The 17,932-nt window shown below is 47.4% G+C and overlaps 1 protein-coding gene across 1 annotated transcript in view; it reads right to left on the reverse strand.

The window, feature by feature from the left end:
- The window catches only part of LOC116827871 (alpha-2-macroglobulin-like), a 57,416-nt gene extending 45,674 nt beyond the window's left edge, over positions 1–11,742 (reverse strand). The window contains 5 exon segments of the mRNA XM_075066933.1: positions 284–304; positions 4,436–4,488; positions 4,791–4,947; positions 6,880–7,063; positions 11,602–11,742. Coding sequence (XP_074923034.1) covers positions 284–304; positions 4,436–4,488; positions 4,791–4,947; positions 6,880–7,063; positions 11,602–11,690 — 504 coding nt within the window. The 5' untranslated portion in view covers positions 11,691–11,742.
- Between the last annotated feature and the right edge of the window lie 6,190 nt (positions 11,743–17,932).

Below are 17,932 nucleotides of genomic sequence, written 5' to 3' on the forward strand. Positions count from 1 at the left end.
TTGCCCTGCAGCTGAGAACTGAAATCTCTAGGGTGATCCAATGCTGAGACGCCAGAGACACAGGCCCGAGGATGAGTGGGGTGCATGCAGGACTCTATTTCCTGTTCACACAGGCTCACCCTCACTTCCTTGCTCTGAGCCCCCTAGTGACTACACTACTCATTCACAATGAACACCACACTACACCCTCCCTCTGCTGTGGAGCACAGGAGTCTGCCCATCCCCAAAGCAGCCCCAGCTTTCAGCTAGCGGTTGTAAGAGTAAAAATCAATGGGCCACTTACCTTGATGAAGACCAGTGGAAACTGTGGGGAAAACGGGGAGAAGCAGAGTTAGAAATACAGGTCAGACATGCACTGAGCTCATTTACCTTGTTCAGGGGACTTCTGCGTCTCTCCCCTGCATTTCCCTCTGCCTCTTGCTCTCTGTTACTCAATGAGAAACTCCAGTGGGGCCTTCTAATGTTTTAGAGCCTGAACTGGTCAATTTAACACAGCTGTGAAATTAAACACTTTGTTTTGCATTTAGAGGATTGAGGGTAAAAATTTCAAAATCACCTAAGTGACTTAAGAGCCTTTTAAAATGACTTAGGCACTTTTGGCCATTGATTTCAATGGGAATCAGGCACTTACATACCTCTGAGGTTCTGTGGCTTAGGAGCCAAAGAGCCATTGACTTTCAGTGAGACTTTGTAAAGGAGGCAGATTTGTTTAGGTGCCCAATAATGCAGACAGGCACCGAATGGAGTTTCCAAGTGCTGAGGTATCTAGTTCCCCACTGTAGCCAATGGGAGTTAGTCTCCTAATCTGCCTATGTGCTTTTTAAAATCCCACTAGGCACCTACCTGTAGCTTTAAGCATCTAAATCCCTTAGGAAATCTGGCCCAAGGTGCCCAAGTCACTTCTGAAAATGGGACTTAGGTTTCTCAGTCACTGAGGCACTTTAGAAATGGGCCCCTGAGAGTGTAGCCATTTGGAAATTTGCTGGTTTCCAGGGCTTTCAGGTGGCAACTCAATTCTCTGTGTCCTGCTCTGCAGCATCAGGTGGGTCCTGTTGCTGGGATGTCTCCTCAGGGACCCCTGCCCCTGCAAACTCGCAGTGAGGTTATGGAGGAGGGTCAGCTAGATCACAGTGTATGATATGCAGGAAGGTGGGACAGAGCCAGGTACCGGGGTCTTGAGGCCCAGTCACAAGGCTTCCCACAAGACACAAGGGATCTGCTCAGGGCCTGACTCAGTGCTAGCCCACCCCGGTGCTGTCACTCACACCAGTGCAAAGTGGGGCACACAGAACCAGCCTCATTTGGCAAAATTTTGTGCCCACTTTGCTCTGGTGTTAATGATGCCTATCAAATGGGGAAGCCCAGTGCTTAATTTGTCCCAGGGCTCAGCCCCGGCACCTCTGAGCTTGGCAGTGCATAGCCCCCGGCACCTCTGGGCTCTGTGTCAGTTATGAAAGTAAAAAAATTGCTTGAGCCCCAGCACCTAATTGCTTGAGCCTCTTTCATTACAAATTCATAACTCATCTTTTTCATTACAATTTAAGCTCTGGAGAAGCCAGTTATTACTTGGCATGTGGAAACCAACTGCTTCTTCTTTGATAGTTATTCTTTGCAATTCTGTCCAAAGCACTAACTTCTCTGGTAGTGTTTTACTTTTCCTTGTGATCAGATGAAGTGATCAGACTCTCCCTATTACACTAGCCTGCTCCTTTATGTTCACAATAATGATCTGCCTCTGCAGATTCATCTGCCCTGCTGTTCATTCCCTCTGTCCTGAAATTCTGTTCCCCATATTCAAAGGGCCCGTAAGGATGCCACAAACAGAGGATTATGATTTTTAAGATGTAACAGAAGATAGAGGGAGGTTCTTAGCTCCACCAACTGTGGGCAATTTATCATGTAGTCCTCCCTCAGCCTTTTCTTCTCTAAACATTGCCCAATTCTTTCATGAAGTTGGATAGTACATTTTGGCCAGGTCTTTAATGATTCTCCTCAATCAGTTTTTAAATCTAATTCTACTATAGTTGATGCAATAAGGAATCCTCTCTTTGATTTACCACTCTAGCTTTCAGTCCAGTACAGTGAAATCCACTCATTAATTTCAGCCCAACAATGGAAAAAAACCTCTAGAAGAAGGTTTTCTCTCTGATGAAGTTTCTCAGGATAATCCTAATTGATGGTCCCTAGATTTGGCTGAATTATTTACTGTCATGAATCATATCAGATGCAGTCTGTCTGGCTCACAATTATAGTCCCTATTTTTAAAAAAGGGGCTAGAAAGACTTCCAGGATAGCTCAGTGGTTTGCACATTGGCTGCCTAAACTGAGGGTTGTGAGTTTGATCCTTGAGGGGGTAACTTGGGGATTGGTCTTGCTTTGAGCAGGGGGTTGGCCTAAATGATCTTTTGAAGTCCCTTCCAACCCTAATATTCTATGTAGACCTATTGGTCTGTTAAATGTGGCAGGGAAGATTTAATGCAGAATTTTACTCTCTAAACTTGAAATATGGGCTTTAGAGGGTAATTTACTACACAAAGAGCAGTCCAGCTTTAGATCTGGTAGCGCCACAATAGATTATTATTTTATCCTATGATTTATAAATATACTGTGGTTAATGGTAGTAGTTTATATGCTACTTTCATAGATCTAAAGATGGCATTTGATTTTATTAACCAAGAAAAACTTTGGGCAAAATTAAGAAGGACGAGAATCGATCTAAAACTTTTGCATACTTTGGAGGCTCTACACCAGTGCACTATGGTGAGGTAAAGAACTAAAACCAATGGGGAATGTACTGTTTCCCCTACTTCTAGGGGAGTATGCCAGGTTTGCTTTCCAGTGCTTCTTCTTTTTAATGCATATGTTAATGAAGTGATGATGTTGTAAAGGAAGATCATTTCTCTCCCTTGGAAATTAAGAGTAGATCCATTCCAGTGTTGTTATATGCTGATAGCATGGTTGTTTTATTGCAGCATGCAAGAGGCCTTCGATGGTTATTATATTGTTTTTTCTCTTATTATAACTTTCAAGACCTAGTTCTCAATTATAAGCCCAAAGTCATGATTTTTGGGAAGAACAAAACAAGTCTTTGCTTTTACTTATTTAGGGATAAAGTTTCATCATTTAGGCCACTGGTTTCCTTATCATGAAGACTTAAAACAAAAGGCCCTTAGCTCTGGCCAAGGGGTGCTCTGTTCTACTTGCCCATATGCTGGGAACAGAGCTGCCCCAGTGCTAAAAATCTTTAATGCAAAAATAATGTTGTAGACGATCTATGAGGCTGAAGTTTGATTTAGGGGCTAAATTTCAGCCTTAGAGATCATTCAAAATAATTTTACTCCTCCTTTGTTTTTATATGCTGAGGTGAATGGTTTACTGTACGTCATAGAGCTTGTATTGCTTTTCTTAAATTTTGATCTAAGATCTGTACTCTTCCAGATTACAGATTGCCCCATTTTTGCCTTCAGGAGGTGGAGGAACAACCTGTGCACTCCAATTTATTATAAATAGGTTGGATTTTTCTATTACCTATTGTTGATATCTTTTAATCAGTGTAATCAACTACTCAAACAAAGAGTGACAAATATTACCCAACAAGAAGAGCTGGCTATGATTCATGGTTCAAAGTTTGTCTTTTGGTTTTCTACTTTGAAGATGGCTCATATTTTTGAACAGTATTTGACTGAATTATGAAATCCTCATTTATGTAAGGGATATACTCAATTAAGATTCCAAACCATGGAAATTGCTATCCTTACAGGTAGATATAGAAAAGTTTCTTCACATGGAGCAATGGAAGATCTACCTCATTATCTTTTGGACTATAGATTTTTCCAGCTTCTGAAAACACGCTGGATTTATCTCTTTTATATAAAAAGAATTTTTATCACCAGCTCAAAAGGATAATGTTTTTAGTTTTTTCTCAATCCCTGGTAGTAATCAAATCACTGTCAATTTTTGCCCTTCCAGCATTTGCCCAATGAGGAGCATTTTTATTAGGTTCTAACTGACCTTTTAAGGTTGTATATGTTTTATGTGATGTTGCTGTTATAGACTGTTGTATGTTTTTCTTTTTGTATTTGCAAAAGACTCATGTTTAAATTAATCATGTTTTAATAAAACTACCAAAAAGTTTTGATATTAGCCAGTTTTACATTATAATAAAGCATGAATCGTATTATGACATAAAAGGACATACTCTGTCCTATGTACACTCTGTCAATGAAGTTGAATGAGGTGTAAATCATGGCAGAATCTGACCCTTATAAAGAAGATGTGGGGAGTCAGAAGGCATCACTTGCTTTACACAGTCACTTTTATGGTGCTAGAAGATGTTAATAGAAATAAATTCCTCAGGAATCACAAAGGACTTTAAAAGGGTCATCATCAGCGCTCACCATGTCAGCCATGGAAACTGGTCAGTGATCAGACCTACCTTCTCATTCAGGGGATGGAAGTCTTCATCCAGAGAGACGATACGAAACAGAACTGCGGAGGCCATGATTGAGAGAGGAGGAGATTTTCACTGTTAAACTTGCAACCGCTCACTCAGGGACCATCAGTCATTGAGGCAGATGCTGTGTGCATGCTTGGCCTGGATGCAATGACCCATGGACACATGGCAGGGTTGGATGCATGCACCACACTGCCCAGGTTTATGACTGGTGGGAAGGAAGTGGGAAGGCAGGTTTGCTGCCAGCTGTACTAACTTAGTGACGAGTTGTGGGGTCTCTGGGCAGGCAGGGAGGATTTCCTGCTCTGTAAATAATTCCCCACCCGATTCCCTGTACCTGTTTGTCCCGGTTTGTAGATGGGTTTGTCCGTCTGGACAAAGACCAGGCTTTCTGAGTTCTTGACCAGCACTGATTTCCGGCTCTTGAACTCCAGCGTCAGCCCCTTCACCAGCACCGTGAGAAACGCTGATGATGAGCTGTTGGACTTTGGAACCTGGAAAACAGCAAAAGAGCCACTTGCCTTAGAGACTCTCCCCTCTGCACTGAGCCTTTGGAGGCTGGAGTTATACATGGAACCAAAACAAAAAGGTCACCACATACCTACCAGAATCAGGGATTGCGGGGTCTGGGGCTCTGCCAGTCTCACCTAACCATGGTTTTGCAGGACTCTTCTCCTCCATCTCCACTAATGTCTCCCCTATGCTGCCAGAATCTTTGCAGTGATGGGGCCTCTACCACCTCCTCCAGAGGAGACTTTGCCTGACACCCCCGGCCATGCCCTCCCTACCAGGAAACTCTGACTCCTCCACCCCAGTAGCTTGTATCTTAAGAATGTCCCTCAGTGTCTTAGTCTCAGCTTTTCCTTCTGCCCATAACCCCTTGTGCTGCCTCTTGCCAAGACTGGGGGTCATTTCCCTTCCCTTGTTATGCTCCTTCCTCAAAGCATTGGTGGACTGTGATCGTGTTCCCCCAGCTGTGAATCCCAGTGATGAAGGAAAATGGGAAGCTACATTTGAGTAATTACTTCTGTGCTGGGTCCATTTTCTTCTACTGTCCTCCCAGCCAGCCTGGAGAGCTGCAGGGAGAAATCCTAAACTGGCCCCCTGGAGAGGCACAAGCTGAGCTCATTGACGTTGTAATAAATGAAGCGGGGATAGCTCCCTTTGAAGGACATCCAGCCCACCAGTTAGCTGTAAAATCCTTCTTGGTCTGTTCTCTGCTTGCTTTACCTGTAAAGTGTTAACAAGCCGACAGGTAAAAGAAAAAAAGTGGGCACCTGAACAAAAGAGCCAATGGGAAGGCTAGAACTTTTTAAAATGGGAGAATAAACTTTCCCTTTGCTTGTGGTTGCTCTCTCTGGGCTGAAGGAACATAGAACAGCAGTGCTATAAGCAGAAATGCTGTGTAAGGTTTGAACCAAGTATGAAAAATTATTTTCCATATCTAACAGGACTCATTGGGATAAGGAATGTTTAGATAGACATGATCAAGTTATTTCTTTATTTTGGTTTGTGGATCTGCTCTGTACTAACCCCTGATGCTTTTGTTTGCTTGTAACCTTTAAGCTGAACCCCCAAGAAGCTATTCTGGGTGCTTAATTGTTGGAATTTTTGCTCTTTTAAAATCTAGCAATTTCTTTCTTTTTGTTTTAAATAAAATTTTCCTTTTTAAAGAACAGGATTAGATTTTTGATATTTTAAGAGGTTTGTGCATGCTGTTTGATTGACTGGGGGCAACAGCTAATTTCCTTTGTTTTCTTTCTCAGCGCTTCCCTGGAGTTGGGGGGAGGAAGGGCTTGAGGGTACCTCACAGGGAGGAATTCCCAAGTGCTCCTTCGAGGGTCCAAGGGTTTTTTGTGCATTTGAGTGGTGGCAGCTTTTACCAAGCCAGGGTCAGAGAGAAGCTGTAACCTTGGGAGTTTAATACAAGCCTGGAGTGGTCAGTATTAATTTTTAGAATCCTTGCGGGCCCCCACCTTCTGCACTCGAAGTGACAGAGTGAGGATTCAGCCTTGACAGATGTTAATGGTCTCGAGGAAGTTCTCTAACCTCCTTATTCCATGGCTTTCTTTCTGGCCTCACTCAGAGGCTTGTGGAGCCCCTTGAGAAATGGGAGACCAGTTCTCAGCCGTAAGGTCAGCACTGACTCAGAGAGAAAAGCACCCAACAAAGTCAGCCAACCAAAGCCTGTAGCACAGCCTCTCCAAGAATCATGCTCGTCACTGAGCTCAGTACCTACTGAACATCACTCCTAATGCGTCATCCACAGCACTGCCAGTAAGAACCGTAGTTTTCCTTGAACGTCTCCTAGCTAAGCCTGTCTCTGTTTGTGATTTCTGGTGGTATCAGGTCTTTCAAGGGTTGGTCCCAGGCTGTCACTATCTTACAGACTCAGGTAATAAACCCTGTGGGGGTTAGAGACTCACCGTGAATGGGACGCACTTGAACACGTCCTCCTCCGACACCACGTCTGCGATCAGGCTCCTGTTCTGCCCTGCGTATTCCAGCGTGGCGCTCAGCGTCACAGATTCGTTCAGGTGGGTCAGCTGGATACAGACCTTTTCAGGAACGTTGGTGTGGATCAGAAAAGGCACTAGCACCATGTACTGCCTGGGAAGGGGAAGGACACAGGTCAGAGAGGCAGGGATGGGGAACAGAGAAGGTACTGATGAAAGGGCATGGGCTAGTGCAACAGCCAAATCCCTGACCATCCATCTGTACATAGAATCATAGATTATTAGGGTTGGAAGGGACCTCAGGAGATCATCTACACAGCCGGTCTGCTTGGTCAGCCAGGAACCTAGGACACCACCCGGAGCGAAGGAGCTAGTTCTGTGCTACAGCGATTGCTGTCCAAGGGCTGTTTGTTCAGGCCTCCAGAGGGAGTGGTTGGGATGGCTTGAAAAATTCCAGGCTGTTAATTGAAGTCTGTGCCACATTCCCACCCCCTGGCTGTATTAATCTGTAACGGGGGAGGGAGCTCAGATGAAAATGTTTGTTTACCTCCATGGAGACTGGCAGGCGTGTGGATCCACAGGAGGTGTGGATCAGGGTTTAATCCAACCTCCTCTCTAGCTGCCTGTGATCTAGGTGTGTCACCTGCTGCCCTTAGTCAATGGAGAGATACAATGTAGGGGTGGCTGCGAGTGCCCTGACATCTGAATGTAGGGAATGGCCATTGTGCTAAAGGGCAGTGGTGGCTAGTGTACAGGGCTTTGGCCAGAGACTCATTCCTATTCCTGGTGTGTCAGTGACATGTCGTGTGCTACTGGGGCTTCACAGCTCTGTGACCTCAGTTTCCCCCCATTTCTGATATGGGGATTCCTGAAGATGCTGCTTACACCCCCACTTCTCTTCATGTGCCTGGAAACTTTGGATGAAGAAAGTGCTCGCTTACAGGTTCAAATGTTAATGAGGATTTTACTCAGCTTGGCTCGACGCCTCACCAGCAATGACAACAGAGTGATTTGGGCTACAGAAATAGGGTTGCCAACTTTCTATTTGGCAGAAAAGCTAACACTCTTGCCATGCCCCCTAACCCTGCTCTTTCTCCGAGGCTCTGCCCCTTCCACCACCCCTTCTCTGAGGCCCTGCCCCTGCTCACCTCCATCCCCCCCCCCAATCACTTGCTTTCCCCCACCTTTGCTCTTATCACCAGGCTAGGCAGGGGGAGTGGGGTCCAGTAGGGGGTGAGGGCTCCTGCTGGGGGTGAAGGCTTTGGGATAGGGCTGGCGATGAGGTTTAGGGGTGCAGGAGAGGGCTCAGGGCTGGGGCAGGGGGTTGGTTTAATCCAACCTCCTCTCTAGCTGCCTGTGGATCTAGGTGTGTCACCTGCTGCCCTTAGTAATGGAGAGATACAAATGTAGGGGTGGCTGCGAGTGCCCTGACATCTGAATGTAGGGAATGGCCATTGTGCTAAAGGGGCAGTGTGGCCTAGTGTACAGGGCTTTGGCCGGAGACCTCATTGCTATTCCTAGGTTTGTCAGTGACATGTCGTGCGCTACTGGGCTTCACAGCTCTGTGCTTCAGTCTCCCCATTTCTGATATGGGGATCCTGAAGATGCTGCTTACACCCACTCTCCCCCTTTTCATGTCCCTGGAGAACTTTGGATGAAAAGTGCTCGCTTACAGGTTCAAGTGTTAGTGAGGACTTTACCTGGCTTGCCAGCAGTGGCAACAACAGAGTGATTTGGGCTACAGAAGGAGATCTTGCTGGCCATGGCTGCAGCCTGCTGATTTAGAGCAGAGATGCTGACAGAGCATCATTGCTGGGAGGCTGGACGTGCAGCAGTGTGAAGCTCCCTGGGACACCCAGCTTTCTGCCGGGGAGGCTGTTCATCTTGCTTAGCCAAGATTTCAAAGTGACAGAGTTAGGTAGGAGCAGCCTTAACCTGGCTCTGATTAAATTCCACTTCGCCCTTTGCTAGGCCTGAGCCAAAGCCCATAGAAGTCAATAGGACTTTTTCCATTCACCTTACTGGGCTTTGGATCAAGGCCTGAGTGATTTTCTCCCTACTTTCAATCTCAACCAATAAAGGCTGGGGGCTGATTCTCCCCCGCCTGGCACCTGGTGCAGAGTGAGTGCGAAGGGAGCCTGAAACGCGCCGTTCTGCTCTGGTAGCATTTGACACCCTCTCTGCCCTGCTGTAAATGGCGATACGAAGAGCAGGGTCATGGAAAGCCAGGGCCTACGTTTAGTGCTGTCAAGTGTCCTGTCTGATGTGTGACACTCACCCATTCGTCCAGCTGCCCTGTCACATGTCCCTGCAGCTCAGCTGGATTCTCACACACCAGAACAGAAACCCCCGCACACTACCAAAACCAGACACTGCTCCAGTGCTTAATTTGTGCCAGGGCTGAGCCCCAGCACCTCTAGGCTTGGCAGTTCATTGCCCTGGCACCTCTGGGCTTGTAAAAAAATTGCTTGAGCCCCAGCACCTAATTGCTTGAGCCCCAGCATCTCTTTCGTTACAAATGAAGCACTGGGCTGCACACACTTCTCCCTCTGGGGTGAGGATGACAGAAGGAATAAGACGTGACAGTTGTGTTGCTTAACAGTCTAGTGGCAGGCTCACTGGTACTACAGTGATTAGCACAATATGAGAGCCTCAGTGAATAGCTGAGCCATAAGCAGGCAGCAGGCAGTTTCCTGCAGTTGCCCCTTTGCTGCTAGAGGCAGCTGTGGCATTTGCTGAGCCAGCAGCCAGGTGCCTCCTCTCTCCCTGCTGGATCAGAGCAAGCAGCCTGGAGGTGATGGCAGAATGTGAGAGATCTTATACTGGCCCCAGGCTCCCGCCCGGTATAGCCCCCCAGCCACTGTGACTCGAACAGCCCAAAGCATCCCAGGAGCTCCAGCAGCCTTACCGCTCAGTAACAGTAACCCCAGCCACTCCGTATCTGACTCTCTTGGGCACCTGCTCCCCCAGCCAAAGCTGCCAGGTTTTGTTCAGTCTCCTGGTGACCACCACCCCTTCCCTCTTCCTCTTCTCCCAACCAGCTTGGGGCAGAGCATGTCAACTATAAACTAAGCATATATGCAAAACAGTCACTAATATGCCGATTACTTCATTAAACAGCATAAAATGCCTCATGGAGCAGAATAAAACTTGTGACTGGCATCACATTCTGTTCTTCCCTTGCCCTCTCAGCCTGCATGAACTTTAGCTGAGACAGAGAGAACCAGACTGGATATAAGGCAGGTCTCTCTAAGACAGATGGAGAGAAGAGTGGGGTCTCTCCTGTGCAGCAGGATGCAACTGAACACAAAATGGCAGCTGCTTCTGCAGCACACATTGGTCTTCTCTCCATTTAAAGTGCAGGACTCAGACAACATATCTGACCAGACACAAGCTACATGCTCAGAATGGAATAGGGCTGGGTGAAAAAAGTCTAATGAAACCGTTTTCTGTCAGACAGGTATAGTTTAGTCAAAATGGAACTGGTTTGTGGGAACATGTCGAGTTTAACCAAGGGCCCAACAGAAAAATGATAAAACATACGGTTTCAACTTTCTCATTTTGATAACATCAAAATGTTTCATTTTCCCTTTAATATTATGTTGTAATATAATATTTATATGTATTATAATTATTGTGACATTATCAAAATGAAACATGTCTATGTTTCTGAATCAAAATTTTCTGGAATTTCCTTCCTCTCAAAATTTAAACTGCATGTTCCGATTTGGAATGAAAACAAATTTTAAAATGGCAGGTTTTCTGGTGGCATGGGAATTCTGGTTTCCAGCCAGCTATAGATTGTCTCTTTGTTCTGTATATGTATAAAGCCTAGCACAATGGGGACCCTGATCCATAGCTGGGGTTCATAGGCACTGCGAGACACAAACAAACAATTCTAACAAGCCATTCATTGGGTTAAGCGATCTGACATTGGAGTTAGGGGACTAGATCCATCTCACACTGAATCAGGGCAGCGCAAATTGCACCTGCTCATATACACCAGCGAGGAGGGATGCTATACCAGGAGAAGGGAGTGTGCACTGGAGGGTAAATGCTCTAATATATGTTGGACTCCATCCACAGGAACTCTCTGTCAGTCGACGCTACCAAAGAGATAACCTGACTCTGCCCAGCTCCTGACTGAGCTTGGCTACACCCCCTCTTCAGGCCCCTCAGTGGAGACGAGGTTGCAGCCAAGTTGTTAGTTTGCAGTGCCCCAGGTGGATATTCCAGCAGAGTGGGGCACTGCCAGGGTCTGTGCTGACAGACAGGAATCTAGGTCACAGACTCTCGTTGGGAAGAAGCACTGTCTGTGGCTGCCAAGGGAAGCAAACTGGCTTTAAAGAAGAAGAGAAAAGAGAAACACCTTTCTGAGCTCTCGCTCACAGGCAAGGAAACTGGGGCCCATCCACTAAAGGTACTACAAGGCAGATGGCATATTGCCCGTGAAGCCACAGGGAGAGCCAAGCTCCTGAAGATGTTTAGGTAGGGATATAGGTAGCGAGAGCTGTGTGGGGAGCCCCAGAGTGGAATAGCAGGGGGCTGCAGGGAAGCACTGAGAGGCATTGGCAGAGGAGTGTGGGGAGCCAAGACTGGAATAGCAGGGGGTGGCTAAGCATTGGCAGAGCTGTGAGGGGGATGAAGGAAAGAAAAGAGAAGACAGCACAAGCCCCTGCATGTGCAGCTTACGGTTCGGTGGTGGGCGAGGTGTCTCCAGGGAGGAGGAAGAGGAGCAGGAGGAAGATGCTGGGGCCACTCGGCAGCCTGTTCTTCCCCATGGTGCAGAGTGAGGGTGGTGAGTGAGGCAGACACACAGCCTTGTCCGCTGGCTCCCTGCACCCTGGCTGTCCACTAGGTCCGCCCCTTTATACCTCTCTGTGCAAACAGCCCCTGGGAGGGGCGAGATAATGGCAGGGGGCCAGGACCGTTTGGGAAATGGGGAGAGGTACGTGAGGAGGAGCCAGAGCCAACAGCTCTGACCCATGGCACAGAGACTGTCCCTGGCCAGACCCTGACAAACGGGGGGAAAGATATTTATTGGAGGTGTTCATATAAGACGCTCTCCTGTATCTGAACCATTCACCCCAAACCCCTATTTGTATCACTCTAGCAGCTCTCTGTGGTGGTTGGAGAAGCCCTTTAGCTCATTACAGGGCTAGTCCAGCATTCTGTGGGGATTGGAACGAACTTCCAAATCCTACCCAGTGTTTCCAGAGAAAATATTTCTGTTTGTATGCTGTATTCCACTTGTATGATAGCCAGCTACTTCCAATAATATCCCTCTGGCACAGCTCACAGGGGATGCCAGTGAGACACCATTTTGTGTATCATTGCCCCTGCTGCATGGTGAGTGTCAGAGCTAGCCATGGCTATAAAAGTGCCCTTTGCCGGCTGCAGGAATGGAGTTGCATCTGTAGGGGTGTGTTTGTGCCAAAGTCCTTGTTAGGAGTGCGTAGAGCACACTTGCTCATGTCCTCAGAGCTAGCTCTGGGCATATCAGTGTCCTCAGTTGTTTGAGGGAGTAGGATTGCTTCCTTAGCTCCCCAGGAAGCCAGTGCTAGTTGTGAATGGTCTCTTGGGAGCACAGTAAGATTGGCATTCTAGGGCTCTAAACAGAGGAAGGAAAGTCTTGTGAGAGAAAGTTGGGAGAAGTGGGTTCACTTCTCAGTACTGCCACCGATTCACTGTGTGACTTTGGGCACGTCCACACCCCTCTCCGTGCCTCAGTTTACCCATCAGTAAAATGGAGGTAATGATCCTGACCCATCTGGCAGGGGTGTGTTGGGCTCAACTGACTAATGATTGTCAAGTGGTTTAGGATCTTCTGATGGGAAGTGCTATAGAAAGGCAAAGGAAGAAGCCCTTTGGGGGGCACATGGGAAAAAAGAAATCCAACATTCTGAAGATTAATTTCGTACCCCATTAGGGAACTAAGATCATTCTGGGAGTATGGGCAGCCCCTGCCCTGCTTCCACAAAACAGAGATCTGAAATACTGGGGAAACCTTAGCCAGGGGAAGGATGGATCCTATTCAGCTCCCCAGTAGACCTGGGAGAATGAGTAATTTTTCAGTTCCTGGCAATGAAAAGTTTACTAAACATTTACTGAAGCGAAAGGTTGAAAAAAATGGTTTTAGCTCAAAAGAAACATTTCGTTCACCCTGAAAGAAAACATTTCATTTTTATGTTGTCTTTTTTTATATTTTTGTGTATTTTAAAAATAAATTAAAGGAAATTTTGAAAAGACCAGAAAACAAAACAAAACAAAACAAACAAAAAAAACTCAACCAACCAAACAAAAAAACCCCCCAACCAACCAACCAAAAAACCTCCCACCCTATAACATTTTATTGGAAAATTTCAAAACAAAATATTTTCTTTTTTTGGAATTTGGTTTAAGGTTTTCCCACCACAAAAACTAAAATAATTTGCAAAATGTTTTGCTGCTGCCTGAGCTGCATTTTTACTGCCAAAAAAAGAGACTTTTGTACAAAAAATGTCACTCAGCTGTAATCCCAAACCCACACAGGCCCAGCTTTAGTCACTTCCAGTATAAACAGCTGGAAAAGACAAACGTGGTGAGGTTATGCAATTGGCTGTGGGTGATAACCCAGCCTTCACCCCACTATGGGTCCAAGAGTGGGAAGTGAAAACATGTGAAGAGTTAATACAATACTTTAAAAGTCCTTGGACCACGGACTCAGAGGGTCCTGTCAATGAACAGGACAGCGAGTTAATACCCCCTGCGCAGTCCCCTTCATACTGTCTCTCCCTTTACTCAAAGGAAATTTTTAATGCCCCAGCTGTCAGTTCATAATGTCTGAGAATTTGAGGATCAAGAAGGCTTTGTGAAATAATGGTCTTGAGAGAGGTCCAGAGGGGGCTGCAGGGAAGGATGAAGGGTATTGCCAGAGCTGTGAGGGAGTCCAGGAATGCATGTGGCACTGGTGCAACCACTGCTGGAATACTGTGCCCTGTTCTGGTGTCTAGAATGCAAGAAGGGTGCTGATAAACTGGAGAGGGTTCAGAGAAGAGCCTTGAGAATGATTAGAGGATTAGAAAACATGAGTTAGTGGTAAGATAAATAGATTGAACTCCTTGAGTTTAACAAAAAGAAGGTTAAGGAGTGACTTGAATCCAATATAAGTTTGTACATGGGAAACAAATATTTGATAACGGGTTCTTAACAAGATCCAATGGCTAGAAGTTGAAACTAGACATGGAGTTCTCAAATTTCACTGTACCACAACCCTCTTCTGACAACAAAATTACTACATGACCCCAGTAGGGGGGAATCGAAGCCTGAGCCTGCCTGGGCCATGCCTCCAGGCGGGGAGGCCAAAGCCGAAGCCCAAGGGTTTCAGCCCAGGTCTTCAGCTCCAGGTGGAGGGTCTGTAACCTGAGCCTCAGCGCCCAAGACTAGAGTTGCCAGGTGTCTGGTTTTCAACTGAAACGCCCAGTCAAAAAGGGACCCTGTGGGTCTGGTCAGCACTGCTGACAGGGCCATTAAAAGTCTGGTTAATGGCGCTGTAGGGCTAAGGCAGGCTCCTTGCCTGCCACGGCTACGTGCGGCTTCTGGAAGCAGAGGCAAGTCCCACCTCCAGCTCCTATCTGTAGGAGCAGCCAGGGGGCTCTGCACACTGTTCCTGCCTCAAGCGCCGGTTCTGCAGCTCCCATTGGCCATGAGCTATGGTTAATGGGAGCTGTGGGGTTATGCCTGTGGACTGGGAAGCACACAGAGCCGTCTGGCCATGCCTCTGCATAGGAGCTGAAGGAGGGACATGCCACTGCTTTCGGGAACTACCTGAGGTAAGCACCCCCGGAGCCTGTAGCCCTGGTCCCCTCCTGTGCCCCAAACCCCTGCCCAAGCCCTGATCCCCCTCCATATGTCTGGATCCCAGCCTGGAGCCCCCTCCTGCACCCCAAAACCCTCATCCTGAGCCCCATCCTAGAACCCACACCCCCAGCCAGAGCTCCAAACCCCAACACTCCAACCCCTTGCACTAGCCCTGATCTTCTTCGCACCCTCTGAACCCCTCAATCCCAGCCCAGAGCCCCCTCCTGCATCCCAAACCCATCATCCATGGCCTTACACCAAAGCCTGTATTCCCTGCTGGAGCCCTCACCCCAAATCTCTCATCCTCGTCCCCATACTAGAGCCAGCATCCCCAGCTGGAGCCCAATCCTCCCGCCCACAACCCCAGCCTGGGACTGCCTCACATACTCTAAACCCCTCGGCTCCATCCCCAGCCCGGAGCCTCATAGAAGAGGCATGGCAGGGATGGGGCCTCAGAGGAGGCAATGGGGCAGAGGGAGGGTGTTTGGTTTTGTGGGAAGTAGAAAGCTGCCAACCCAACCCAGGGCTGAAGCTGAAGCCCAAGCCCCGCTGCCCAGGGCTGAAGTCCTTGGGGTTTGGCCCAAGCAGTGGGGCTTGGCATTCGGCTTCAGCTCCAGTCCCAGGAAGCCTAAAGTCAGCCCTGGTAACCCCATTAAAACAGGGTCCTGACCCACTTCGGAGTTCTGACTCACAGTTTGAGAAGTGCTGAGCTAGACAAATTTAGACTGAAAATAAGGTCTACATTTTAACAGTGAGAGTAATTAATAACTAAAATGATTTACCAGGGGTCAGAGTGCATTCTGCATCAGGAGCAATTTTTAAATCAAGACTGGATTTTTTAAAGGATGTGCACTAGTTCAAAAAGATTTGTCTATGGCCTGGGTTAGACATGAAGTAAGAGCAGATGATCACAACTGTCCCTTCTGGCCTCAGAATCTATGAATAGTGGGCTGCAGATCAGGACTGAGGGGCATTGGCAGAGCTGTGTGGGGAGCCCAGGACTGGAATGGCAGGGGGGGCTTCAGGTCAGGACTGAGGGGCATTGGCAGAGTTGAGTGGGGAGCCCAGGACTGGAATAGCAGGGGGCTGAAGGGTAGGACTGAGGGGCATTGGCAGAGCTATGTGGAAAGCCCAGTATTGGGATAGCAGGGGGCTGAAGGGCAAGACTGAAGAGCATCATCTGAGCTATGTGGGGAGCCCAGGGCTTGAACAGAAGGGGGACTTCAGAGCAGGATTGAGGTATATCTCTGTATAAAACTTGTGGGACCCCATTTCCACACCATGGTGGTGCTTTTAGGGTCTCATTGACAAGTCTGAACCTTCACGTGTAGGGGAATGAAGCTGTGTCCTGGCTGGCATTAAGCATAGCCCACTAGTGGAAGTGGCTGAAAAACACTTTCCCTTTCTTGTGAAAAAATTAAAATTGTTTTGAACAGAACAAAACAAAACTCTTTCGTCCCGAGCAAAGACATAAGGTATAAAATTCAAAATTTTTCACAAGGAGAAAAGCCTGAAAAGATTTCCTTTGGGGAGACCAAGCCAGAATTTAACTACTTGCTCCAGGGGCTGACTGACTCCCTAGTCATTCGGTTTCCTGGGTTGGCTGACTCTGGGTCAAAGGATGCCCTCAGAGCTGTCTGAGGAGCCCTGGGAGCAGAGGCTCCAGCCAGCCCTTCAGGTAAGGAGCCACATGAGGTAGGCGGTGAGCTAGCAAAAAAAGTAGGCAGGTTTCCATTGAATGTTTCATCAATATTTATCCAGTACCAGGGAACATTTTGGTTTTGATGAATCATCATTTTCCCATGGAAGAACTTTCCATTGGCAATTTCCAACACCTTGTATTTGCTGAGTACATTGACGGCGTGGGAGTTTAGGAGAAGACAGGAAGCAGTGAGCAGATAACAGAGGATTTGGAAACTGGGACAGAACAGAATTTTCTGGTTCATCACTTAATGATTTGGCTTCATTACAACAAGGGCCAAGGGGAGCACAGTGGATTTGAGCCAAACGACAGAGCAGCCAGCTGCATATTTACAACTGAGGAATTGATTTGCTGCAGGGCCGTGACCCACGTCACCTTTGTTCTAACAGGAGGGACATGGAGTAAACAACCAGGAGACCCAGCAAGGACATGCAGGATGCCTTTGCGCCAGCTTCTCTGGGGCCCATAGGTGCTGGAACTATGGGTGATGGGGTGCTGCCACACACCCCTGGCTTGAAGTAGTTTCCATTTTATCCATGGTTTACAGTTTGGCTCAGTGGTTCTCAGCACCCCCACTATACAAATTGTTTCAGCACACCTGCTGGGGCCAGACATTATGCCAAGGAGCTCTGCAGCTCTTTCATTCTGGTCCCCACACTGGGCGGGAGAGAGGCACACCCAGAACTCCAGTCCCTCACCACATGGCTCTCAGCAGATTCCATCCTGCACAACACTGGGATGCACTCCATTGTGAAAACCTATGGCCTGAACCAATGAATAAAGAAGAGTAGTTCTAGTGACTATTAGAATTTGAGCCAGAATTTTGGTTACTGGTTGGGGTTTGCAATGCTGAGACGAGTCCCCATCAGTGATGCAATGAAGTTAATGGACAGGAAGCTCAGAAGTAGATTTATGATCTACTGTTACTCTTCCCCGTGCAGACACTGAGATCGCAAGGGCCAGTGTGGTTCCTGTTAGCCTTTCCCCCATGCCTGTAGCATGTAGAGCTCTGGCTCAGTTACACCATTGAGAAGGAAAACCCGGACTAACTCCTGAGTGTGTGGAAGAGGGACAGGGATGATCTTTAGAGGCACCTCAGAGGCAAGAGGAAGGAAAAGGTTCTTTGGATGTGGGCTGGGGAGACAACCATATTGGGTCACATCAACGGTCTGTCTAGACAAGAATCCTGTCTTCTGCAAGTGGCCAGTGCCAGGTGCTTCAGAGGGAAATGACCAGAACAGGGCAATTACCAAGTGATTCATCCCCTGTTATCCATGCTGAGCTTCTGGCAATCAGAGGCTAGAGACACTCAGAGCACCCCTGCCCATCTTGGCTGATAGCTCCATCAATGGCTATCCTCCAGAAAAAATAGTCCCAGACTTTTAAATCTCTCCTCACAGGTCAGCTGTTCCATACCCTTAAGTTTTTTGTTGCCCTTCTTTGTACCCTTTCCAATTCTAATATATCTTTTTTGAGATGGGG

Source organism: Chelonoidis abingdonii, chromosome 1 (genome assembly GCF_003597395.2).
Source record: "Chelonoidis abingdonii isolate Lonesome George chromosome 1, CheloAbing_2.0, whole genome shotgun sequence".
In the NCBI taxonomy this organism is placed as follows: domain Eukaryota; kingdom Metazoa; phylum Chordata; order Testudines; family Testudinidae; genus Chelonoidis; species Chelonoidis abingdonii.